This window comes from Hylobates moloch, unplaced genomic scaffold (assembly GCF_009828535.3).
Source record: "Hylobates moloch isolate HMO894 unplaced genomic scaffold, HMol_V3 SCAFFOLD_2, whole genome shotgun sequence".
NCBI lineage: Eukaryota > Metazoa > Chordata > Mammalia > Primates > Hylobatidae > Hylobates > Hylobates moloch.
The window spans coordinates 23436036-23455563 of record NW_026652277.1 but is presented as its reverse complement, the minus strand read 5'-3'; the positions used below and the strand labels follow the sequence as shown (position 1 = coordinate 23455563).

Genomic DNA, 19528 nt, shown 5'->3' with positions numbered 1-19528 from the left:
AGGTAAGAGTGATGTGAATACTGGTATAGAAGATGGAAGGGAGTCACAAATCAAGGAATATAAGCAACTTCCAGAAGTTGCAAAAGATGAAGAACAAGTTCTCCCCTAGAGCCTAGAGAAAGAACAGAGCCCTGCCAACACCTTGATTTTAGGACCTCTGGCTATCAGAACTATAATTAATAACTTTGTATTGTTTTAAACCACTAATTTGTGATAATTTGTTATAAGAGCAAAGGAAACCAATATCATCGCAATCACAGGAAATCAATGTTCATCTGCTACAGCCTAAGTGATATTGGAACCACCATAATGCCCTATAGCTCAAGCAGGCCCTGTAGTAACAAAGCCCTGTCAAATGTTTATACATTTCTATTTCATTGACAGGCCCACTGGGAAAGGATCAGAGAGATATGCCCTCTCTCATGTCATGTAAAATTAGGATGCCCTTTATGAAGGCATATTAAACTGAATAAAATAATTTCTGTTTCCTTGATTCCTCCCATTAATGCAACTCAAAAACAATAAATCATCCAAGCTGTACAGTCACTCTCATCTCTCCTCCCTACTAATGCTAGCATAGCCAGGATCCTGACCCAGGACTCAGCATTGCTACTGTTTTATTTATTTATTTATTTATTTATTTATTTTGAGAGTGCATCTCACTCTGTTGCCCAGCTAGAGTCCAGTGGCATGGTCATGGCTCACTCCAGCCTGGACCACCTGGGCTCCCACCTCAGCCTCCTGGGTAGCTGGGACCACAGGTAATCACCAGGCTAATTTTTTATTTTTTGTAGAGATGGGGGTCTCACTGTGTTGTCCAGGCTGGCCTCGAACTCCTGGACTCAAGTGAGCCTCCTGCCTTGGCTTTCCAAAGTGCTGGGATTACAGGCATGAGCCACTGCACCCAGCGCCCTGCTAGTACTATTGTTACCCATCTCCATGCCAGAAAAAATGAAATAAAGACTAATGACAGAGAGGCACATCAGGAAGTTAAAGAAAGAAAGGAAGCACCTGGAGAAAGAGCAAGAAAAGATAAGGGGGAAAATTGAGACAGAAGAAAGGAGATTTTTAAGTGGGTAAATTGTTGATTTTTAAAAAAGAAAAAGACATAATCCACTCCTATATACCTCTAAGAGGCTAATCTTTAAAGGAGATAAAGCATAGAAGTGAGAAACTAACATATATTAAAATTTCTGATGGTTTATATGTATTTAGAAACATTATCTGCCCAAAGTAAACAGCTGAGATAATCATGGTATGCTCTTTGTAGCTATTAACTACATTGCAAAAAAATTTTTAGTTTCATTAGAAAATATATTTTAGCACCATTAGTTTTTGAGGCTTAGGTTTTTATAACCACAATTTTAACCAAAGTTCACCAACAAAGCTAACAAGCAGAAGCAAGTGTATGAAGAGATTTGTGGCCATCTTTTTTTTTTTTTTTTTTTTTCACTGAGTTTCACTCTTGTTGCCCAGGGTGGAGTGCAATGGCATGATCTTGGCTCACCGCAACCTCTGCCCCCCGGGTTCAAGCAATTGTCCTGCCTCAGCCTCCCGAGTAGCTGGGATTACAAGGCATGCACCACCACGCCCAGCTAATTTTGTATTTTTAGTAGAGACGGGGTTTCTCCATGTTGATCAGGCTGGTCTCGAACTCCTGACCTCAGGCGATCCGCCCGCCTCAGCCTCCCGAAGTGCTGGGATTACAGGCATGAGCCACCACGCCCAGTCCGTGGCCATCTTTATATACCCACAACCACCTGTTGCGTCCACTAAGTACCTTAATAAAGAAAATGAGAGAATACACTGTGTACAGTATTAAGCATGTTATTTTATATTCTTCAGATGAGAATGTGAGCTCATGGAAACATCTTTTAAGAAGACAAAGTTTCATAAAGGGAATGAAGTAGGCAGCAAAGAGTTAAGTGAGCTGAAACTTAAAAGATGCAGTTCTCCCACAGCCAGGAAAATTTCAATAAATCATAAACAAATTATAAATATCTTTAGGAGCAGAAGAGCAGAAAAGGATTTGGCTCTTAGTGACAGGCTGAAAAATTCTTTTTCAAACAGATCAAGGAACTGATCCTATTTATACAAGCCTGGTTAAGCAAGGGGCTTACAACTGTATGAATGCAATAATCTGGATAATACAAGCCCTCCAAAGTATCAATCCTCTGTGCAGAGTCAGTTTCATGTTTGTTGTTTGTTCTTGTTTTGTTTTATTTGGAAGGAGGAGGTATTTTTTTTCCTCAAATCTTAAATAACAAGTTAATAGCCCCACTTAATGGGTTCTTCCCCAAAAGTCACCAATTATATTGCTAACTCAAACAAGAGGCAACTTTTCATTGAACTTCCAAATCAACTTTTTCTTATAATGCTACATACACTGAACATGTTCATATCATTGAGTCAGTGCATGATTAAGAACACAGAACCCAAGGCCAGTCTGCCTGCATTCATTATCCAGCTCTGCCACTTAATAGCTGTGGGACATTGGGTAAATTACTTCACTTTTCTGAGCCTCATTTTTCTGGGCCATATATAAAACAAGAATGATAATACTGAAACATTAGGATCTTTTGCTGGAGTGGTTTGTGAAGGCATTACAATGCCTGGTAGATATTAAGTGCAATATACATTTACCTCTTGTTGATGCTATTGTTATTATTACTTTAAAAGTGTCAGTTTATTGACCTATAGACTCTGAAAGGCAAGAACACTGCATACAATTATGCTATGGGGCAACGGTATATCCTAATCGTGATTTTAGTCCTATTTCAGTTTACAAGTATAAAATAGCATCAGGGCAACATTTCAGCTACTGGATGATTTGGAAAAGTCCCTACAACAGGCAACCATTAATGTATTTGATATCATTTTAGATTAGTTTTGCCTGTTTTAGAGCTTCACGTAAATAGAAGCATACAGTATATATTCTTGTTATTTGTTTTTGGTGGGGTTTTGTGGGGGTTTTTGTTTTGTTTCAGACAGAGTCTCACTCTGTCTCCCAGGCTGGAGTGCAGCGGCATGATCATAGCTCACCGTAGTCTTAAACTCCTGAGCTCATGTGATCCTCCCACCTCAGCCTCCTGAGTAGTAGTTAGAACTACAGGCAGGTGACACCATGCCGAGCTAATTTTTTTTTTTTTTTTAGAGATGGGGGTCTCACTATGTTGCCCAGGCTGGTATTAAACTCCTGGGCTCAAGTGATCCTCCCACCTCAGCTTCTCAAATTTTTGGCATTACAGATATGAGCCACTGTGCCCAGCCATAGATATTCTTACGTGCCTGGCTTCTTTTGCTCAACATGTTTTTGAGATTTGTCTATAGTGTTATATTTTGTTCATTTTTATTATGACATAATATTCCACTGTTAGAATACACCATGACTTGTTCATCTGTTCACTTGGTGGATATTCAAATTGTTTCCATTTTTTGCTCTATAAATAAAACTGCTATGAATACGTATAAACAAGTTTTTATTTTGTATATTTCAAAAACAGAGAAAACAATTTCATGTCACTTAGAGATAATGATTAACTAAGACACTTTTTATAAAGAAGAACAAAAAAGAGAATGTGATTCTATCAGATAGTAAAATATATTATAATGGTATAGTAATTAACCCAGTTTAGTATTGCTTCAGAGATAGAAATTAAACCAAAGAAGTAGAATAAAGACCCACATATATATAGGTACTTAAAATGAGAATGAAATAACACTGCAGAGGGGTAAGGAAAAGGTGAACTTTTCAATCCATTTTGCTATATATTCACACAGAAAAAATGAAATTAAATTTTTCTCCATAGAATTCACAAAAATTAAAGGGAGATGATTTATAAACCTAAATATAAAAGATGATAACATGAGGGATCTTCAAAAAGTTCATGGGAGATGCATGTTATTAAAAAACTATGCATGGATTTCAAAATGTTTTGCACCAAAATAAACTCATACTAATTTGTTAGACCATATCTTAATAGGGTCTAGTTTGAGGCATTAAGGATAAAACATCAGTTTGAAAAAAGTCCCCATCAGAACAACAGGAGTTCTCCTAAAATTGAAGCAAGTAAAGATACCAAATTTATGGAATTTATGGTGAAGCTAGGTGGAAGGATGGTGAAATCATTGATGTTCTACAAAAAGTTTAAGGAGACAGTGTCCGCAAAGAAATCAGCAATTTGCAAATGGATAACTCATTTTAAGAAGAGACAAGATGGTTTTGAAAATAAAGCTCCAATTTATCATCATAAATACATCAATTTGTGAGTGTAAACCAAAAATTCTAAGCCCCCCATCCAGCTGCATGGACCCCTCCTCTCAGCCAAGGGCATTCTAAGGTAAACCTGAAACACTAGTTCAGGCTATCATGGGAATGGGTGGTTGGACATGTCTCATTATACCTTTCTCCCATTAAAATTCAGGCACAGCTGACCAGCATTAACATTAAAATGAGACTGTAAGACTGACAGAACAGTCTTTTTATAGCAAGAAGATACCAGCATGACAGATAGCAAGGCCTGTTAGAAACCAAAGTATTTTACCCCAAAATATGTTTCTTTGCCATATCTTGAAACAGCCCTGCAAAGTTGTCTCTTGTGGGGAAAATCTACATTTTGTATAGAGAATCCCCTTCCCTTTTCAGGCATTTTTCCTGATCCAGGAGAGAATCAACTGGGAGTTTGGCACTTTTTTGAGTCTAGAAAGAAAGATTTGCAACCTGTTCTCTCTGAAGCCTACTGCCTGGAGGTTTCATCTGCATAATGGAAACCTTGGTCATCACAACCCCTTATCTTAGCCCAGACATTCCTTTCTATTGATTCTAGGTCTTTAGACAGTAATTTAACTCTTTCAACCAATTGGCAGTCAGAAAATAATTGAATTCACCTATGACCTGGAAGCCCCTGCTTTGAGTTGTCCCACCTTTCAGACCAAACCAATGTACATCTTACATGTATTGATTGATGTCTTATGTCTCCCTAAAGTGTGTAAATCTAAGCTGTAGGCTGACCATCCCAGGGACATGTTCTTAGGACTCCTTGGGACTGTGCCCCAGGCTATTAGTCACTCATATTTGGTGCAGAAAAAAACTCTTCATATATTTTACAGTTTGACTCTTTTCATTGACATGAGAAAAAAAATTGTGTTCATCCCCTAATTGAAAAGGACCAACAATTAAGAACAGAGACAATAGCCAACATCATAGACATTGCGATTGGTTTGGCTTACACAATCTGATTGTAAAATTAAAGTTGAGAAAACTTTCTACTCAGTGAGTGCCAAAACCATTGCACCCAGATTAGCTGCCAACAATAGCAAAGCTTTCAATGAAAATGTTAAACAAGTGGGATCAAGATCCTGAAGCATTTCTTTGAAGAACCATAACAGGAGATGAAACATGGCTTTACCAGTATGCTCCTGAAGACAAAGCACAATCAAAGCAATGGCTACCAAGAGGTGGACGTGGTCCAGTCAAAGCAAAAGCAGCCCAGTCAAAAGCAAAGGTCATGGCAACAATTTTTGGGGATGCTTGAGGCATTTTTCTTGTTGACTTTCTGGAGGGCCAAAGAATTATAATATCTGCTTATTATGAGAATGTTTTGAGAAACTTAGCCAAAGCCTTAGCAGAAAGATGCCCAGGAAAGCTTTACCAGAGAGTTCTGCACCATGGCAATTCTCCCATTTGTTCTTTTCTCACTTAACAAGGGGAAATTGGGAAGAGTTTCTACAGTGCTGATTTGTCTCCTTCTGACTTCTCTTTGTTTCCTAATCTTTAAAAAATCTTTAAGGGACACTCATTTTTCTTTAGGTAATAACGTTAAAAAAGACTGCATTGACATGGTTAAATTCTCAAGACCCTCAGTTCTTTAGGAATGAACTAAAGAAAGGTCTGGATGATTGATGACAAAAGTGTCTAGAAATTGATGGAGCTTAATTTGAGAAATAAAGTTTATATTTTTTATTTTTACCTTTTAATTCCATTTTTCCATGAACTTTTTGAAGATCCCTTGCATAAAGCATTTAAAAGATAATGAAGGAGAATGTAATCATGACCTTGGATTGAGGCAAGGTTTTCTAAATAATATACATAAAGAGCTAGCCACAGAGGAAATGATTGATAAATTGCAATATATTAAATCAAGATCTTCTGTTTATTAAAAAAACTTAAAATGATTGAAATACAAGACACAGAATGAGAAAAGATATTTGCAAAATATAGAAATGAAAAAAGACTATTATCTAGAATGTATAAGAATTCTTGCAAATCAGTGCGAAAAAGCACCAGACAACTTAATAAAAAAAAATTAGCAGAAGCTTAAATAAGCACCTTCACAAATGAAAAATAAAAAACAGCCAATAAACATTTTTAACTTTTAAGTTCAGGGGTACATGTGCAGGTTTATTACATAGGTAAACTATGTCACAGGAGTTTGTTGTAAAGATTATTTCATCACCCAGCTATTAAGCCTAATATCCATTAGTATTTTTCCAAATCCTTTCCTTCATCCCACCTTGCACCCTCTAGTAGGCCTCAATGTGTGTTGTTCCCCGCTATGTGTCCTATACTCTCATCATTTAGCTCCCAGTTATGAGTGAGAACAGGCAGCATTTGATTTTTTGTTCTCCTATTGGTTTACTAAGGTTAGGCATCCAGCTCCATCCATGTCCCTGCGAAGGACATGATCTCATTCCTTTTTGTGGCTGAATAGTATTCCATGGTGTATTTGTATCGTGTTTTCTTTATCCAGTCTATCATTGATGGGCATTTAAGTTGATTCCATGTCTTTGCTATTGTGAATAGTGCTGCAATTAACATACACATGAATGTCTTTTATAATAGAACAATTTGTATTTCTGTAGCTACATACCCAGTAATGGGATTACTTGGTCAAATGGTATTTCTGTCTTTAGGTGTTTGAGGAATCACCACACTGTCTCCCACAATGGTTGAACTAATTTACACTCCCAACAATAGTGTATTAATGTTCCTTTTTCTCCACAACCTTGGCTGTGATAGCCACAGGAGATAGACAAATTTCTAGGCAGACAGGATGGGTCCTTGGTGAAACTCAATCTTCAAGCCAAAGATAGTCTAAAGCCTGAAAACTGAGCTACTCATTCAGTATAGAAGCCACAGATCTGAGTGAGAACTTCCATCCCCACCTTATCCACTCTCTCTCTCAATAGGTTCTTTCTGAATGATGTCTTTTAACCAATTGAATGGTGTCTTTTCCAAGCCCACCCATAAACCAATCAGCACACATTCCCCTATTCTAAGCCCATAAAAACCCTGGACTCAGCCTCACTGATGACAATCTACTTTTGGGTCCCCTCTTGCTCCTGAGAGCTTTCTTTCTGTCACTCAATAAAATTCGACTCTGCCTTACTCACTCTTCAGTGTCCATGTACCTCACTCCTTTTGGTCATGAGACAAGAACTCAAAACTCGTCAAACTGCAGGAGTGAAAGAGCAGTAACACTCCCTCCCACTCGCTGAACTACAGAAGTAAAGAAGTTGCTTGGTGCCACTCTCTCCCTCTCGCTGAACTACAGGAGTGAAGAAGCCACTGGGAGCCACTCCCTCTCACTCACCAAACTATGGGAGTAAAGAAGCTGCAACATTTCTGGAGGCTCTTCCAGGTCTTCAGAAGGGTGAGTAAGAGCAGACCTGTGACCCTTTACTTTCATTTCTGAGGATTCTCATCCTCACATTTTTTTTGAAAACAGATAAAACACCAAGTCTCTGTCAGACAGTTAAGGGTGAATAGACCAACTGCCAGTCTACAAGACTCAGAGGACAGGCTTGCTGGGGAGGACATTGTCAGTCCCCCTTCATCCTCAGGTGTTGGGAATGTTGGCCTTGTTCCAATCCAGTTTCCTTTCATGGAAGTCTAGCCATTACATGAGATTGGAATAAGTTCCTGAACAACTGAAGGTATCTGGCCAAGGCACACCTTGGCGTTACCTGAAGGCTCCTGGACCAGCTCCAATCCCCCACAGCCCATTCAGGTGCCAGGCCAAGGCTTTCAGTCCTTCCTATCTAATTTTCTTTCTTTCAAGAGTGTCCTGACTGCTATTCCCTCTTTATAGACAATGTTATGGGTGTTTTTGCAACCAAAAGAGATACTATTACTGGATAGAATGAGGATTTGGCTTAGTCATCAGGAGTGTAATCCAGAGCAATGTTGCTTCTGTCTATTCTTAGAAATAGAGGAATGTAACAATTAAGAGAGTTTTCTTTCCCCTGTTGAAGAAACTCATTACCACAGAACAAGAGGCTATTTCCCCCAGGCACCTTCCCTCCTCTGCATTTAAGTTGTTTTTTCCCACCCTGTCAGGAGTCAACATAATCCTGAGAATACAAGGAGCTTTTCTATGCAAGGGATTAATGTTTTCCTTTCGGGAGGCATCTTATTAGGCCAGGTCCCCGATTCCCAGGATTTCCTTTCTTTCCTTTGTTTGAGGAGGATCTGGTTCCACACCTTCGTCTTAGTATTACTCCATTGTATTTTCCAAGCTTCGATTTGGAGCCCTATAAAGAAAACTAGATTTGAGAGACCAAGGGCAGTCAACAGCAAAAGGCTGGGGCACAGCACAGGTAAGAATGACTATCCCTGCCAATTAGGCCTTCCCACTTCATGGGTGGAGGTCATGTTCACATCCACGATGTAAAAGCCACGAGCCCTTCCATGGCACTAGTACTAGGTATTGAGATTCAGGGGATGACTTGAATTCAAGAGGATAGAGGAGAGTCTGAAGGATACCTTTTCTCCTCTCTCTCTTTTCAGATGGGTAACAAACTATTTTCAGCCTGCACTCCTCTAGAGTGCATTCTGAATCACTGGGAATCCTTTGACTTGCAGATTCTGAAGAGAAAATGTTGTATATTCCTTTGCACAAGGGCTTGGCCAGGTTATAAGCAGCAGGATGGAGAAGCCTGGCCTCTGGAGGGAAGTATCAACTTTAATGCTATCCTGCAGCTGGACCGTTTCTGTAAACATGTAGGCAAATGGTCTGAGGTCTCATACATGCAGGTTTTCTTTGCCTTGCAGGATAATCTGGACCTTCGCTGATATTGTAGGATAGATCCAGCCTGCCTAGCAGTCATCTTAGGAGAGGCTGCAAAGGACAGTCCCAGGGAAGTAAACCCCAGAGGTGCCTCCAGCAGGGGGATCAGACCCCTCCAATCCTACTCCTGGTCCATCATGTCCTCCCTATCCAGGTTCTCTCTCAAGCTTGTCCTGTCCTAGGAATCCTCGTTTCAGGCAGGTCCCAGCCTCACTCATGCCCCTACAAGAGATGCCTTGTGAATATGGCCCCATTAAGGTCTAGATGTGTTTACTCATGTCTTTTTTCTACAGGACTTAAGACAAATTAAGGGGGATCTTGGTAAGTTTTCAGATGACCCTGATGGGTATATAGAGGCTTTCCAGAATTTAAACCAAGTATTTGAACTCTCCTGGAAGGATATTATGTTACTTTTGAATCAAACCTTGACTACCACTGAGAAGCAGTCAGCCCTGCAAGCAGCAGAGAAGTTTGTAGATGAGCTTTGTATCTCATACAGTGCCAAGAAAGGGAGAGGAGATGCAAGAAAAAGACAGAAAAATCTATTGGCCACCCTGCAGGCTTACAAACCCCAGAATCCCAAAGATGCACCTGTTAACTGCAACAAATGTGGCAACCCAGAGAATGTTAAAAAGGACTGCCCAGGCAGCATGAGGAAGCCACCTCGACCCTGTCCAATCTGTGGTGGGGACCACTGGAAGGTGGACTGTCCCCAGAGATGCAGGTCACCAGGTCCAAAGCCAGTCTCACAAGTGTCTAACAGGATTGATGGGCCCCAGGGCTCCTGGCTCTGACAGCTGAGACGGCCATTACCATCCAGGAGCCCTGAATGATTCTGGAGGTCGAAGGGAGGAAGGTGAACTTCCTCCTGGATACCAGAGCAGCCATTTCTATTCTCCTCTCCAATCCAGGCCTCCCTTCCTCCCTTAGCATGACCATGAGGGGTGTCTCAGGAAAGCTTTTAACCTGATATTTTTCCCAACCCTTTAGTTGTAGTTGGGGAGACCTCGTGTTTACTCATGTCTTTTTAATCATGCCTGAAAGCCCAACTCCTCTGCGACGAAGGGATATTTTAGTTCATATGTGAACCACCATCCTTATGGCTCCAGGACACACTCCTTGCCTCCACCTGGTGGAGACTGATATCAATCCAGAAATTTGGGCAACTCAAGGGAAAATTGGCTGAGCCACAACCACCATACTGATCTGGATCCACCTTAAGGATCCCACCTCCTTCCCTAACCAGAGAAAATATCCCCTAACACTAGAAGCTAGGAAAGGGCTAGAAGCCATCATTGATAACTTGAGGATGCAGGGCCTCCTCAAACCCTGCAACAGCCCTTGTAGTGCCCCAATATGGGGAGTACAGAAACACAATGGGGATTGGAAACTGATCCAGGACTTCTGCCTCATTAATGAGGCTGTGGTTCCAATTCATCCAGTGTTCCCAATCCCTATACCTTCGTAACTCAAGTACCTGAGGGAACTAAATGGTTCACAGTCCTGGACCTAAAGGACACATTCTTTTGCAAACTGCTACATCCTGACTCCCAATAATTTGTTTGCATTCAAGGGTCTCTCCAACTAGACCACCCAGTTAACCTGGATGGTGCTACTCCAAGGATTCTGGGATAGTCCTCACCTGTTTGGACAGGCATTCTCAAAAGATCTCTCTGGGTCCCTTCATCCTCGGGTTAAAGTTTTACAAAATGTAGATGACATTCTCCTTTGTGCCCCAACTAAGGAAATCTCTCAGGAAGACACTAAGCCTCTTCTTAATTTTCTAGCTAACAGAGGATATGAGGTCTCAAAATCTAAGGCTCAGCTCTGTCAGACTTCGGTGAAGTGCTTAGGTCTAGTCTTGTCAGAGGGACCAGGGCACTGGGTGAAGAAAGGATTAAGCCTGTCTCCTCCTTTCCCTTCCCCCAAACCCTCAAACAACTGAGGGGATTCTCGGGCATGACAGGATTCTGCAGATTATGAATACCTGGGTACAATGAGATAGCTCATCCCTTGTATCACCTAATAAACTCAGGCAGCCAGGATCACTCCCGAATTTGGGAACCAGAGGCCAGAAGGGCCTTTGACCAAATGAAATAAGCCTTGCTTAGGGCACCAGCCCTTAGTCTTTCCATAGGGAAGTTGTTCAATCTTTATGTATCAAAAAGGAAGGGAATGGCCTTGAGAGTTCTAACCCAGGCCTGAGGTCCAGCCCAGCAACCTGTAGGCTACCTAAGCAAGGAGCTTGATTTGGTAGCTAAAGGATGGCCAGCCTAACTCCACGTGGTGGTAGTGGTAGCTTTGTTAGTGCCAGAGGCTACTAAGTTAACCGTGGAGAATAACAACATAATATGGCAGGACTCCTCTAACTCCTCCTTAGAAGTTGTCTAACAGACAACTGCCTCCTCAAATATCAGGCTCTACTATTAGAGGGATCTACAGTTCAGTTAAGAGTCTGTCTTGGGGCTGGGCGCGGTGGCTCACGCCTGTAATCCCAGCACTTTGGGAGGCTAAGGCGGGCAGATCACAAGGTCAGGAGACAGACCATCCTGGATAACACGGTGAAACCCCGTCTCTACTAAAAATACAAAAAAATTAGCTGGGCGTGGTGGCAGGCGCCTGTAGTCCCAGCTACTCGGGAGGCTGAGGCAGGAGAATGGCTTAAACCCAGGAGGCGGAGCTTGCAGTGAGCCAAGATCGTGCCACTGCATTCCAGACTGGGAGAGAGAGCAAGACTCCGTCTCAAAGAAAAAAAAAAAGAACCTGTCTTGGCTAACACAGTGAAACCGTGTCTCTACTAAAAATACAAAAAATTAGCCAGGCATGGTGGTGGGCGCCTGTAGTCCCAGCGACTTGGGAGGCTGAGGCAGGAGAATGGCGTGAACCCGGGAGGCAGAGCTTGCAGTGAGCCAAGACCACGCCACCGCACTCCAGCCTGGGCGACAGAGCGAGACTCCGTCAAAAAAAAAAAAAGAACCTGTCCCTGTCTAAACCCAGCCACCTTCCTCCCAGAGGAACCTGAGGAGACTGAACATGACTGCAAACAGATAGCAGTGCAAACCTGTGCAGCCAGAGAGGACCTCAAGGAAATCTCCTTAGAGAACCCAGACTGGACTCTCTTTATGGATGGAAGTTCTTTTGTAGAACAAGGGATCCATGAAGCAGGGTATGCAGTAGTCACCTTGAATGACACTGTTGAGAGTGCATCTCTCTTCGGGCACAATTTCTCAACAGCTGAGCTTGAGAGTGCTTGAATCAAGCAGAAGGAAAGAAGTTGGCATTTATACTGATTATAAGCATGCTTTCCTAGTCCTTCATGCTCATCTCACTATCTGGAAAGAGAGACTTTCTCACAGCTAATGGGTTTGCCATTAAATACTATCAATAAATTAATAGACTATTATCCTCAGTTTTCCTTCCATGGGAAGTGGCAGTAACACATTGTAAAGGCCACCATAGGGGATGGATGAAAGAGCTGAGGGAAATAAATTGGCAGACCAAGCAGGTAAATCAGCAATGAGAGGGCCCCAGATTTCTGATCCACTTGAAGCCCCTCTGATCTAGGAGGGCTCCATAACAGAAATAAAAACCTCAATATTCTCCTGCAGAAACAGAATGGGCCACCTCTTGGGGATACACCCTTTAGCCTTTAGAGTGTCTATAATAAGAGGATGGCAAACTTCATCTACCAGCTTCCAGCCAATGGAGAGTTCTTAAAATTCTTCACCAAGCCTTCCACCTGGGAAAGGATAAAACCTATTAATTGACCCAAAGGTTGTTCTCAGGTAAAAATCTGCTAAAAATGACCAAACAGCTCACTAATGCTTGTGAGACTTGCCTTAAAAATAATCCCCTCAATTGATGGCCTCTCCCTGCAAGAACCCAAAGAATGGGAGGCCACCCAGGAAAAGGCTAGCATATAGATTTCAAACATATGCCAAAGATAAGGGGCATCCAGTACCTCCTGGTTTGGGTAGATACCTTCACTAACTGGGTAGAAGCATTTCCATGTTGAACAGAGAAAGCCAATGAGGTAATAAAAGTACTAATTAATGAGACAGTTCCTCACTTTGGATGCCCTAAGTACCTCCAGAGTGATAATGGCCCTTCATTCAAGGCAGTTATCACCCAGGGGGTCTCAAAGGCACTAGGCATACAATACCATCTTCATCATGCTTGGAGACCACAATCCTCAGGAAAGGTAGAAAAGACAAATCATATTATCAAAAGGCACCTCAGAAAACTGTCTCGGGAGACACATCTCCCCTGGATTACTCTTCTTCCTATGGCCCTACTATGTGTTAGAAACACCCCTTTGAAATACCTTCAAAATGATGTATGGACAGCCTTTTCTCACCAATGATTACTTGCTAGACCAAGAAACCTCTTATTTGATTAAACATGTAACTTCTTTGGCCCATTTCCAACAGGAACTGAAACAACTATTGGAGGCCCAATCCCGTGAACTAGGGGGCCACCTTTATTCAACCCAGGGGACCTAGTACTGGTAAAGGCTCTTCCTTCTCTTTCTCCCTCCCTCCCTCCCTGGATTGGGAGGGAATTTAGACAGCAGTTCTTTCTATTCTTTCAGCAGTAAAGGTCACTAGAATAGATTCTTGGATTCATATACTCAAGTAAAGGCCTGGGGAACTGACAGAATTACTTCTGTTGACCGAGAAGACCACCCGAAGTACCAATGTGAAGAGAGACCTCAAGCTGACGATCATAAAAGATTAAGTGTCGGCCAGGTGTGGCGGCTCACGCCTGTAATCTCAGCACTTTGGGAGGCTGAGGCGAGTGGATCACGAGGTCAGGAGTTCGAGACCATCCTGGCTAACACAGTGAAACCCCATCTCTACTAAAAATACAAAAAATTAGCCGGGCGAGGTGGCAGGTGCCTGTAGTCCCAGCTACTCGGGAGGCTGAGGCAGGAGAATGGCATGAACCCCGGGGGGCGGAGCCTGCAGTTAGCCAAGATCGTGCCACTGCACTCCAGCCTGGGCGACAGTGAGACTCCATCTCAAAAAAAAAAAAAAGAAAAAAAAAGATTGTGTCAATAATTAACTTTCCATGGATATCCTCTTTATAGTCTTGCTTATACTTGCTGTTCTTGCCTTTGTTCTGTTCCTCACCACAAAGCATATTTGCCAAGGACCCCTTAATTCTGAATACCCATTAGATTATCTACTCTCCTAAACTGCTATCTCTTCTAAAATGTAACTGCCCTCCCCTATACAAGATTTTATGTATTTCACAAGGATGAAACAGTTCTGGTCACAACATTGTTTTCAGAATGACTAGCCTATTTTACTTCTCATTTCTGTTATCTCTCACACTGGCATGGATTTTTCCTTTTTAGCTCCTCTTTTTATAATCTCATAATTGGTCCATGAATACTTAACCTCCTTGTAAAATTCGTTTCTTCTCACCTAGAGGTCATCGAATGATAAATGGTCATGCAAACGGAGCCTTGAATGATAGCCTCCTTTTTACCAGGGACCCTTAAATAGGCCTCTGAGAGGGATCTGACTGCCATTTCCCAAAACAATACCCCCTGTCAGCATGAAGCAGGTAGAGTAGTCATTATCCCTATCCTAATGGCAGCTAGATATACCTCTTCAGAGGGGGAATTGATAGGGACAGGAGACAGACAAATTCCTGGGCAGACAGAGACAGGTCCCTGGTGAAACTTGACCTTCAAGCCAAGGACAGTCTAACGCCTAAAAACCAAGCTACCAGTTTTGGATAGAATCCATGGACCTGAGTGAGAACTTCCATCCCCATCTTACCCACTCTCTCTCGATGAGTTCTTTCTGAACGATGCCTTTTAACAAATCGAATGGTGCCTTTTCCTAGCCCATCCATAAGCAATAAGCACATATTCCCCCATTCTAACCCCATAAAAACCCTGTACTCAGCCTCACAGATGGCAACCCACTTTCAGTTTCTCTTTGCTGCTGAGAGCTTTTTTTCTGTCACTCAATAAAATTCTACTCTGTCTTATTCACTCTCCAGTGTCTGTGTCCCTCATTCCACTTGGTCATGAGACAAGAACCTGGAACTTGCCAAACTGCGGGAGTGAAAGAGCTGTAACACTCCCTCCTCCTCACTGAACTACAGGAATGAAGAAGCCACTGGGCGTCACTCCCTCCTGCTTGCTGAACTATGGGAGTAAAGAAGCTGCAACATCAGCATCTGTTATTTTTTGACTTTTTAATAATAGCCATTCTGACTGGTGTGAGATGGTATCTCACTGTGGTTTTGATTTGCATTTCTCTAATGATCAGTGATGTTGAGATTTTTTTCATTTGATTGTTGGTCACATATATGTCTTCTTTTGAAAAGTGCCTGTTCATGTCCTTTGCCCACTTTTTAATGGGGTTGTTTGGACAATAAACATTCTTAAATGTGCTCAATCCTATAAGTAATAAGAAAAAAATGCACATTGAAACACCATATGATACCACTGTTCACTTACCACAATGGCTAAAGAGATAAACAATAACAAATTTAGTGGGGGGAGCCAAGATGGCCGAATAGGAACAGCTCCGGTCTCCAGCTCCCAGCCCGAGCGACACAGAAGACTGGTGATTTCTGCATTTCTGCTTCAGGTACCGGTTTCATCTCACTAGGGAGTGCCAAACAGTGGGTGCAGGACAGTCGGTGAAGTGCACTGTGCGCGAGCCGAAGCAGGGCGAGGCACTGCCTCACTTGGGAAGCGCAAGGGGTCAGGGAGTTCCCTTTCCTAGTCAAAGAAAGGGGTAACAGACGGCACCTGGAAAATCGGGTCAGTCCCACCCTCATACTGCACTTTCCCAACGGGCCTGGAAAACGGCACACTAGGAGATTGTATCCTGCACCTGGCTTGGAGGGTCCTATGCCCACGGAGTCTCGCTGATTGCTAGCACAGCAGTCTGAGATCAAGCTGCAAGGCGGCAGCGAGGCTGGGGGAGGGGCGCCCGCCATTACCCAGGCTTGCTTAGGTAAACAAAGCAGCCAGGAAGCTCGAACTGGGAGGAGCCCACCACAGCTCAAGGAGGCCTGTCTGCCTCTGTAGGCTCCACCTCTGGGGGCAGGGCACAGACAAACAAAAAGTCAGCAGGAATCTCCAGAGACTTAAACGTCCCTGTCTGACTGACAGCTTTGAAGAGAGTAGTGGTTCTCCCAGCACGCAGCTGGAGATCTGAGAACGGACAGACTGCCTCCTAAAGTGGGTCCCTCACCCCTGAGCAGCCTAACTGGGAGGCACCCCCCCAGAAGGGAAAGACTGACACCTCACTGGGCCAGGTACTCCTCTGAGACAAAACTTCCAGAGGAACTATCAGACAGCTGAATTGGTGGTCTCACAATAATCTGCTGTTCTGCAGCCACCGCTGCTGACACCCAGCCAAACAGGGTCTGGAGTGGACCTCTAGTAAACTCCAACAGACCTGCAGCTGAGGGTCCTGTCTGGTAGAAGGAAAACTAACAAACAGAAAGGACATGCACACCAAAAACCCATCTGTACATCACCATCATCAAAGCCCAAAAGTAGATAAAACCGCAAAGATGGGGAAAAAACAGAGCAGAAAAACTGGAAACTCTAAAAAGCAGAGCACCTCTCCTCCTCCAAAGGAACGCAGTTCCTCACCAGCAATGGAACAAAGCTGGATGGAGGATAACTTTGACGAGTTGAGAGAAGAAGGCTTCAGACGATCAAACTACTCTGAGCTACGGGAGGAAATTCAAAACAATAGCAAAGAAGTTAAAAACTTTGAAAAAAAATTAGAAGAATGGATAACTAGAATAACCAATGGAGAGAAGGGCTTAAAGGAGATGGAGGAGCTGAAAGCCAAGTTTCGAGAACTACGTGAAGATTGCAGAAGCCTCAGTAGCAGATGCGATCAACTGGAAGAAAGGGTATCGCAGATGGAAGATGAAATGAATGAAATGAAGCGAGAAGGGAAGTATAGAGAAAAAAGAATAAAAAGAAATGAACAAAGCCTCCAAGAAATTTGGGACTACGTGAAACGACCAAACCTACGTCTGATTGGTGTACCTGAAAATGACGGGGAGAATGGAACCAAGTTGGAAAACACTCTGCAAGATATTATCCAGGAGAACTTCCCCAATCTAGCAAGGCAGGCCAACATTCAGATTCAGGAAATACAGAGAACGCCACAAAGATACTCCTCGAGAAGAGCAACTCCAAGACACATAATTGTCAGATTCACCAAAGTTGAAATGAAGGAAAAAATGTTAAGGGCAGCCAAAGAGAAAGGTCGGGTTACCCACAAAGGGAAGCCCATCAGGCTAACAGCTGATCTCTCGGCAGAAACTCTACAAGCCAGAAGAGAGTGGGGGCCGATATTCAACATTCTTAAAGAAAAGAATTTTCAACCCAGAATTTCCTATGCAGCCAAACTAAGCTTCATAAGTGAAGGAGAAATAAAATACTTAACAGACAAGCAAACGCTGAGTGATTTTGTCACCACTAGGCCTGCCCTAAAAGAGCTCCTGAAGGAAGCACTAAACATGGAAAGGAACAATCGGTACCAGCCACTGCAAAAACATGCCAAATTGTAAAGACCATCGAGGCTAGGAAGAAACTGCATCAACTAATGAGCAAAATAACCAACTAACATCATAATGACAGGATCAGATTCACACATAACAATATTAACGTTAAATGTAAATGGGCTAAATGCTCCAATTAAAAGACACAGACTGGCAAACTGGATAAGGAGTCAGGACCCATCAGTGTGCTGTATTCAGGAAACCCATCTCACGTGCAGAGACACACATAGACTCAAAATAAAGGGATGGAGGAAGATCTATCAAGCAAATGGAAAACAAAAAAAGGCAGGGGTTGCAATCCTAGTCTCTGACAAAATAGACTTTAAACCAACAAAGATCAAAAGAGACAAAGAAGGCCATTACATAATGGTAAAGGGATCAATTCAACAAAAAGAGCTAATTATCCTAAATATATATGCACCCAACACAGGAGCACCCAGATTCATAAAGCAAGTCCTGAGTGACCTACAAAGGGACTTAAACTCCCACACAATAATAATGGGAGATTTTAACACCCCACTGTCAACATTAGACAGATCATCTAGACAGAAAGTTAACAAGGATATCCAGGAATTGAACTCAGCTCTAAACAAAGTGGACCTAATAGACATCTACAGAACTCTCCACCCCAAATCAACAGAATATACATTTTTTTCAGCACCACACCACACCTATTCCAAAATTGACCACATAGTTGGAAGTAAAGCTCTCCTCAGCAAATGTAAAAGAACAGAAATTATAACAAACTGTCTCTCAGACCACAGTGCAATCAAACTAGAACTCAGGATTAAGAAACTCACTCAAAACCGCTCAACTACATGGAAACTCAACAACCTGCTCCTGAATGACTATTGGGTACATAATGAAATGAAGGCAGAAATAAAGATGTTCTTTGAAACCAACGAGAACAAAGACACAACCTACCAGAATCTCTGGGACACATTCAAAGCAGTGTGTAGAGGGAAATTTATAGCACTAAATGCCCACAAGAGAAAACAGGAAAGATCCCAAATTGACACCCTAACATCACAATTAAAAGAACTAGAAAAGCAAGAGCAAACACATTCAAAAGCTAGCAGAAGGCTAGAAATAACTAAAATCAGAGCAGAACTGAAGGAAATAGAGACACAAAAAACGCTTCAAAAAATTAATGAATCCAGGAGCTGGTTTTTTGAGAAGATCAACAAAATTGATAGACCGCTAGCAAGACTAATAAAGAAGAAAAGAGAGAAGAATCAAATAGATGCAATAAAAAATGAAAAAGGGGATATCACCACCGATCCCACAGAAATACAATCTACAATCAGAGAATACTACAAACACCTCTATGCAAATAAACTAGAAAATCTAGAAGAAATGGATAAATTCCTCGACAAATACACCCTCCCAAGACTAAATCAGGAAGAAGTCAAATCTCTGAATAGACCAATAACAGGTTCTGAAATTTTGGCAATAATCAATAGCTTACCAACCAAAAAGAGTCCAGGACCGGATGGATTCACAGCGGAATTCTACCAGAGGTACAACGAGGAACTGGTACCATTCCTTCTGAAACTATTCCAATCGATAGAAAAAGAGGGAATCCTCCCTAACACATTTTATGAAGCCAGCATCATCCTGATACCAAAACCTGGCAGAGACATAACCAAAAAAGAGAATTTCAGACCAATATCCTTGATGAACATTGATGCAAAAATCCTCAATAAAATACTGGCAAACCGAATCCAGCAGCACATCAAAAAGCTTATCCACCATGATCAAGTGGGCTTCATCCCTGGGATGCAAGGCTGGTTCAACATATGCAAATCAATAAATGTAATCCAGCATATAAACAGAACCAAAGACAAAAACCACATGATTATCTCAATAGATGCAGAAAAGGCCTTTGACAAAATTCAACAACC

At 42.2% G+C, this 19528-nt stretch overlaps 2 protein-coding genes across 2 annotated transcripts in view; one reads left to right on the top strand and one right to left on the bottom strand.

Annotated features, from left to right (window-relative positions):
* LOC131382912 (collagen alpha-1(XXV) chain-like) overlaps nt 1-19528 on the bottom strand; it is a 32981-nt gene that overhangs the window by 5853 nt on the left and 7600 nt on the right. The window lies entirely within an intron of this gene.
* Nucleotides 9473-9862, top strand: LOC131382109 (putative uncharacterized protein COL25A1-DT). Its single transcript, XM_058432300.1, has one exon. It carries the CDS (start codon nt 9473-9475, stop codon nt 9860-9862), a length of 390 nt encoding a protein of 129 aa, XP_058288283.1.

Bases quoted from the DNA above. Each gene is read 5' to 3' on its own strand.
- LOC131382109 (XM_058432300.1), top strand. From the start codon at position 9,473: ATGTTACTTTTGAATCAAACCTTGACTACCACTGAGAAGCAGTCAGCC.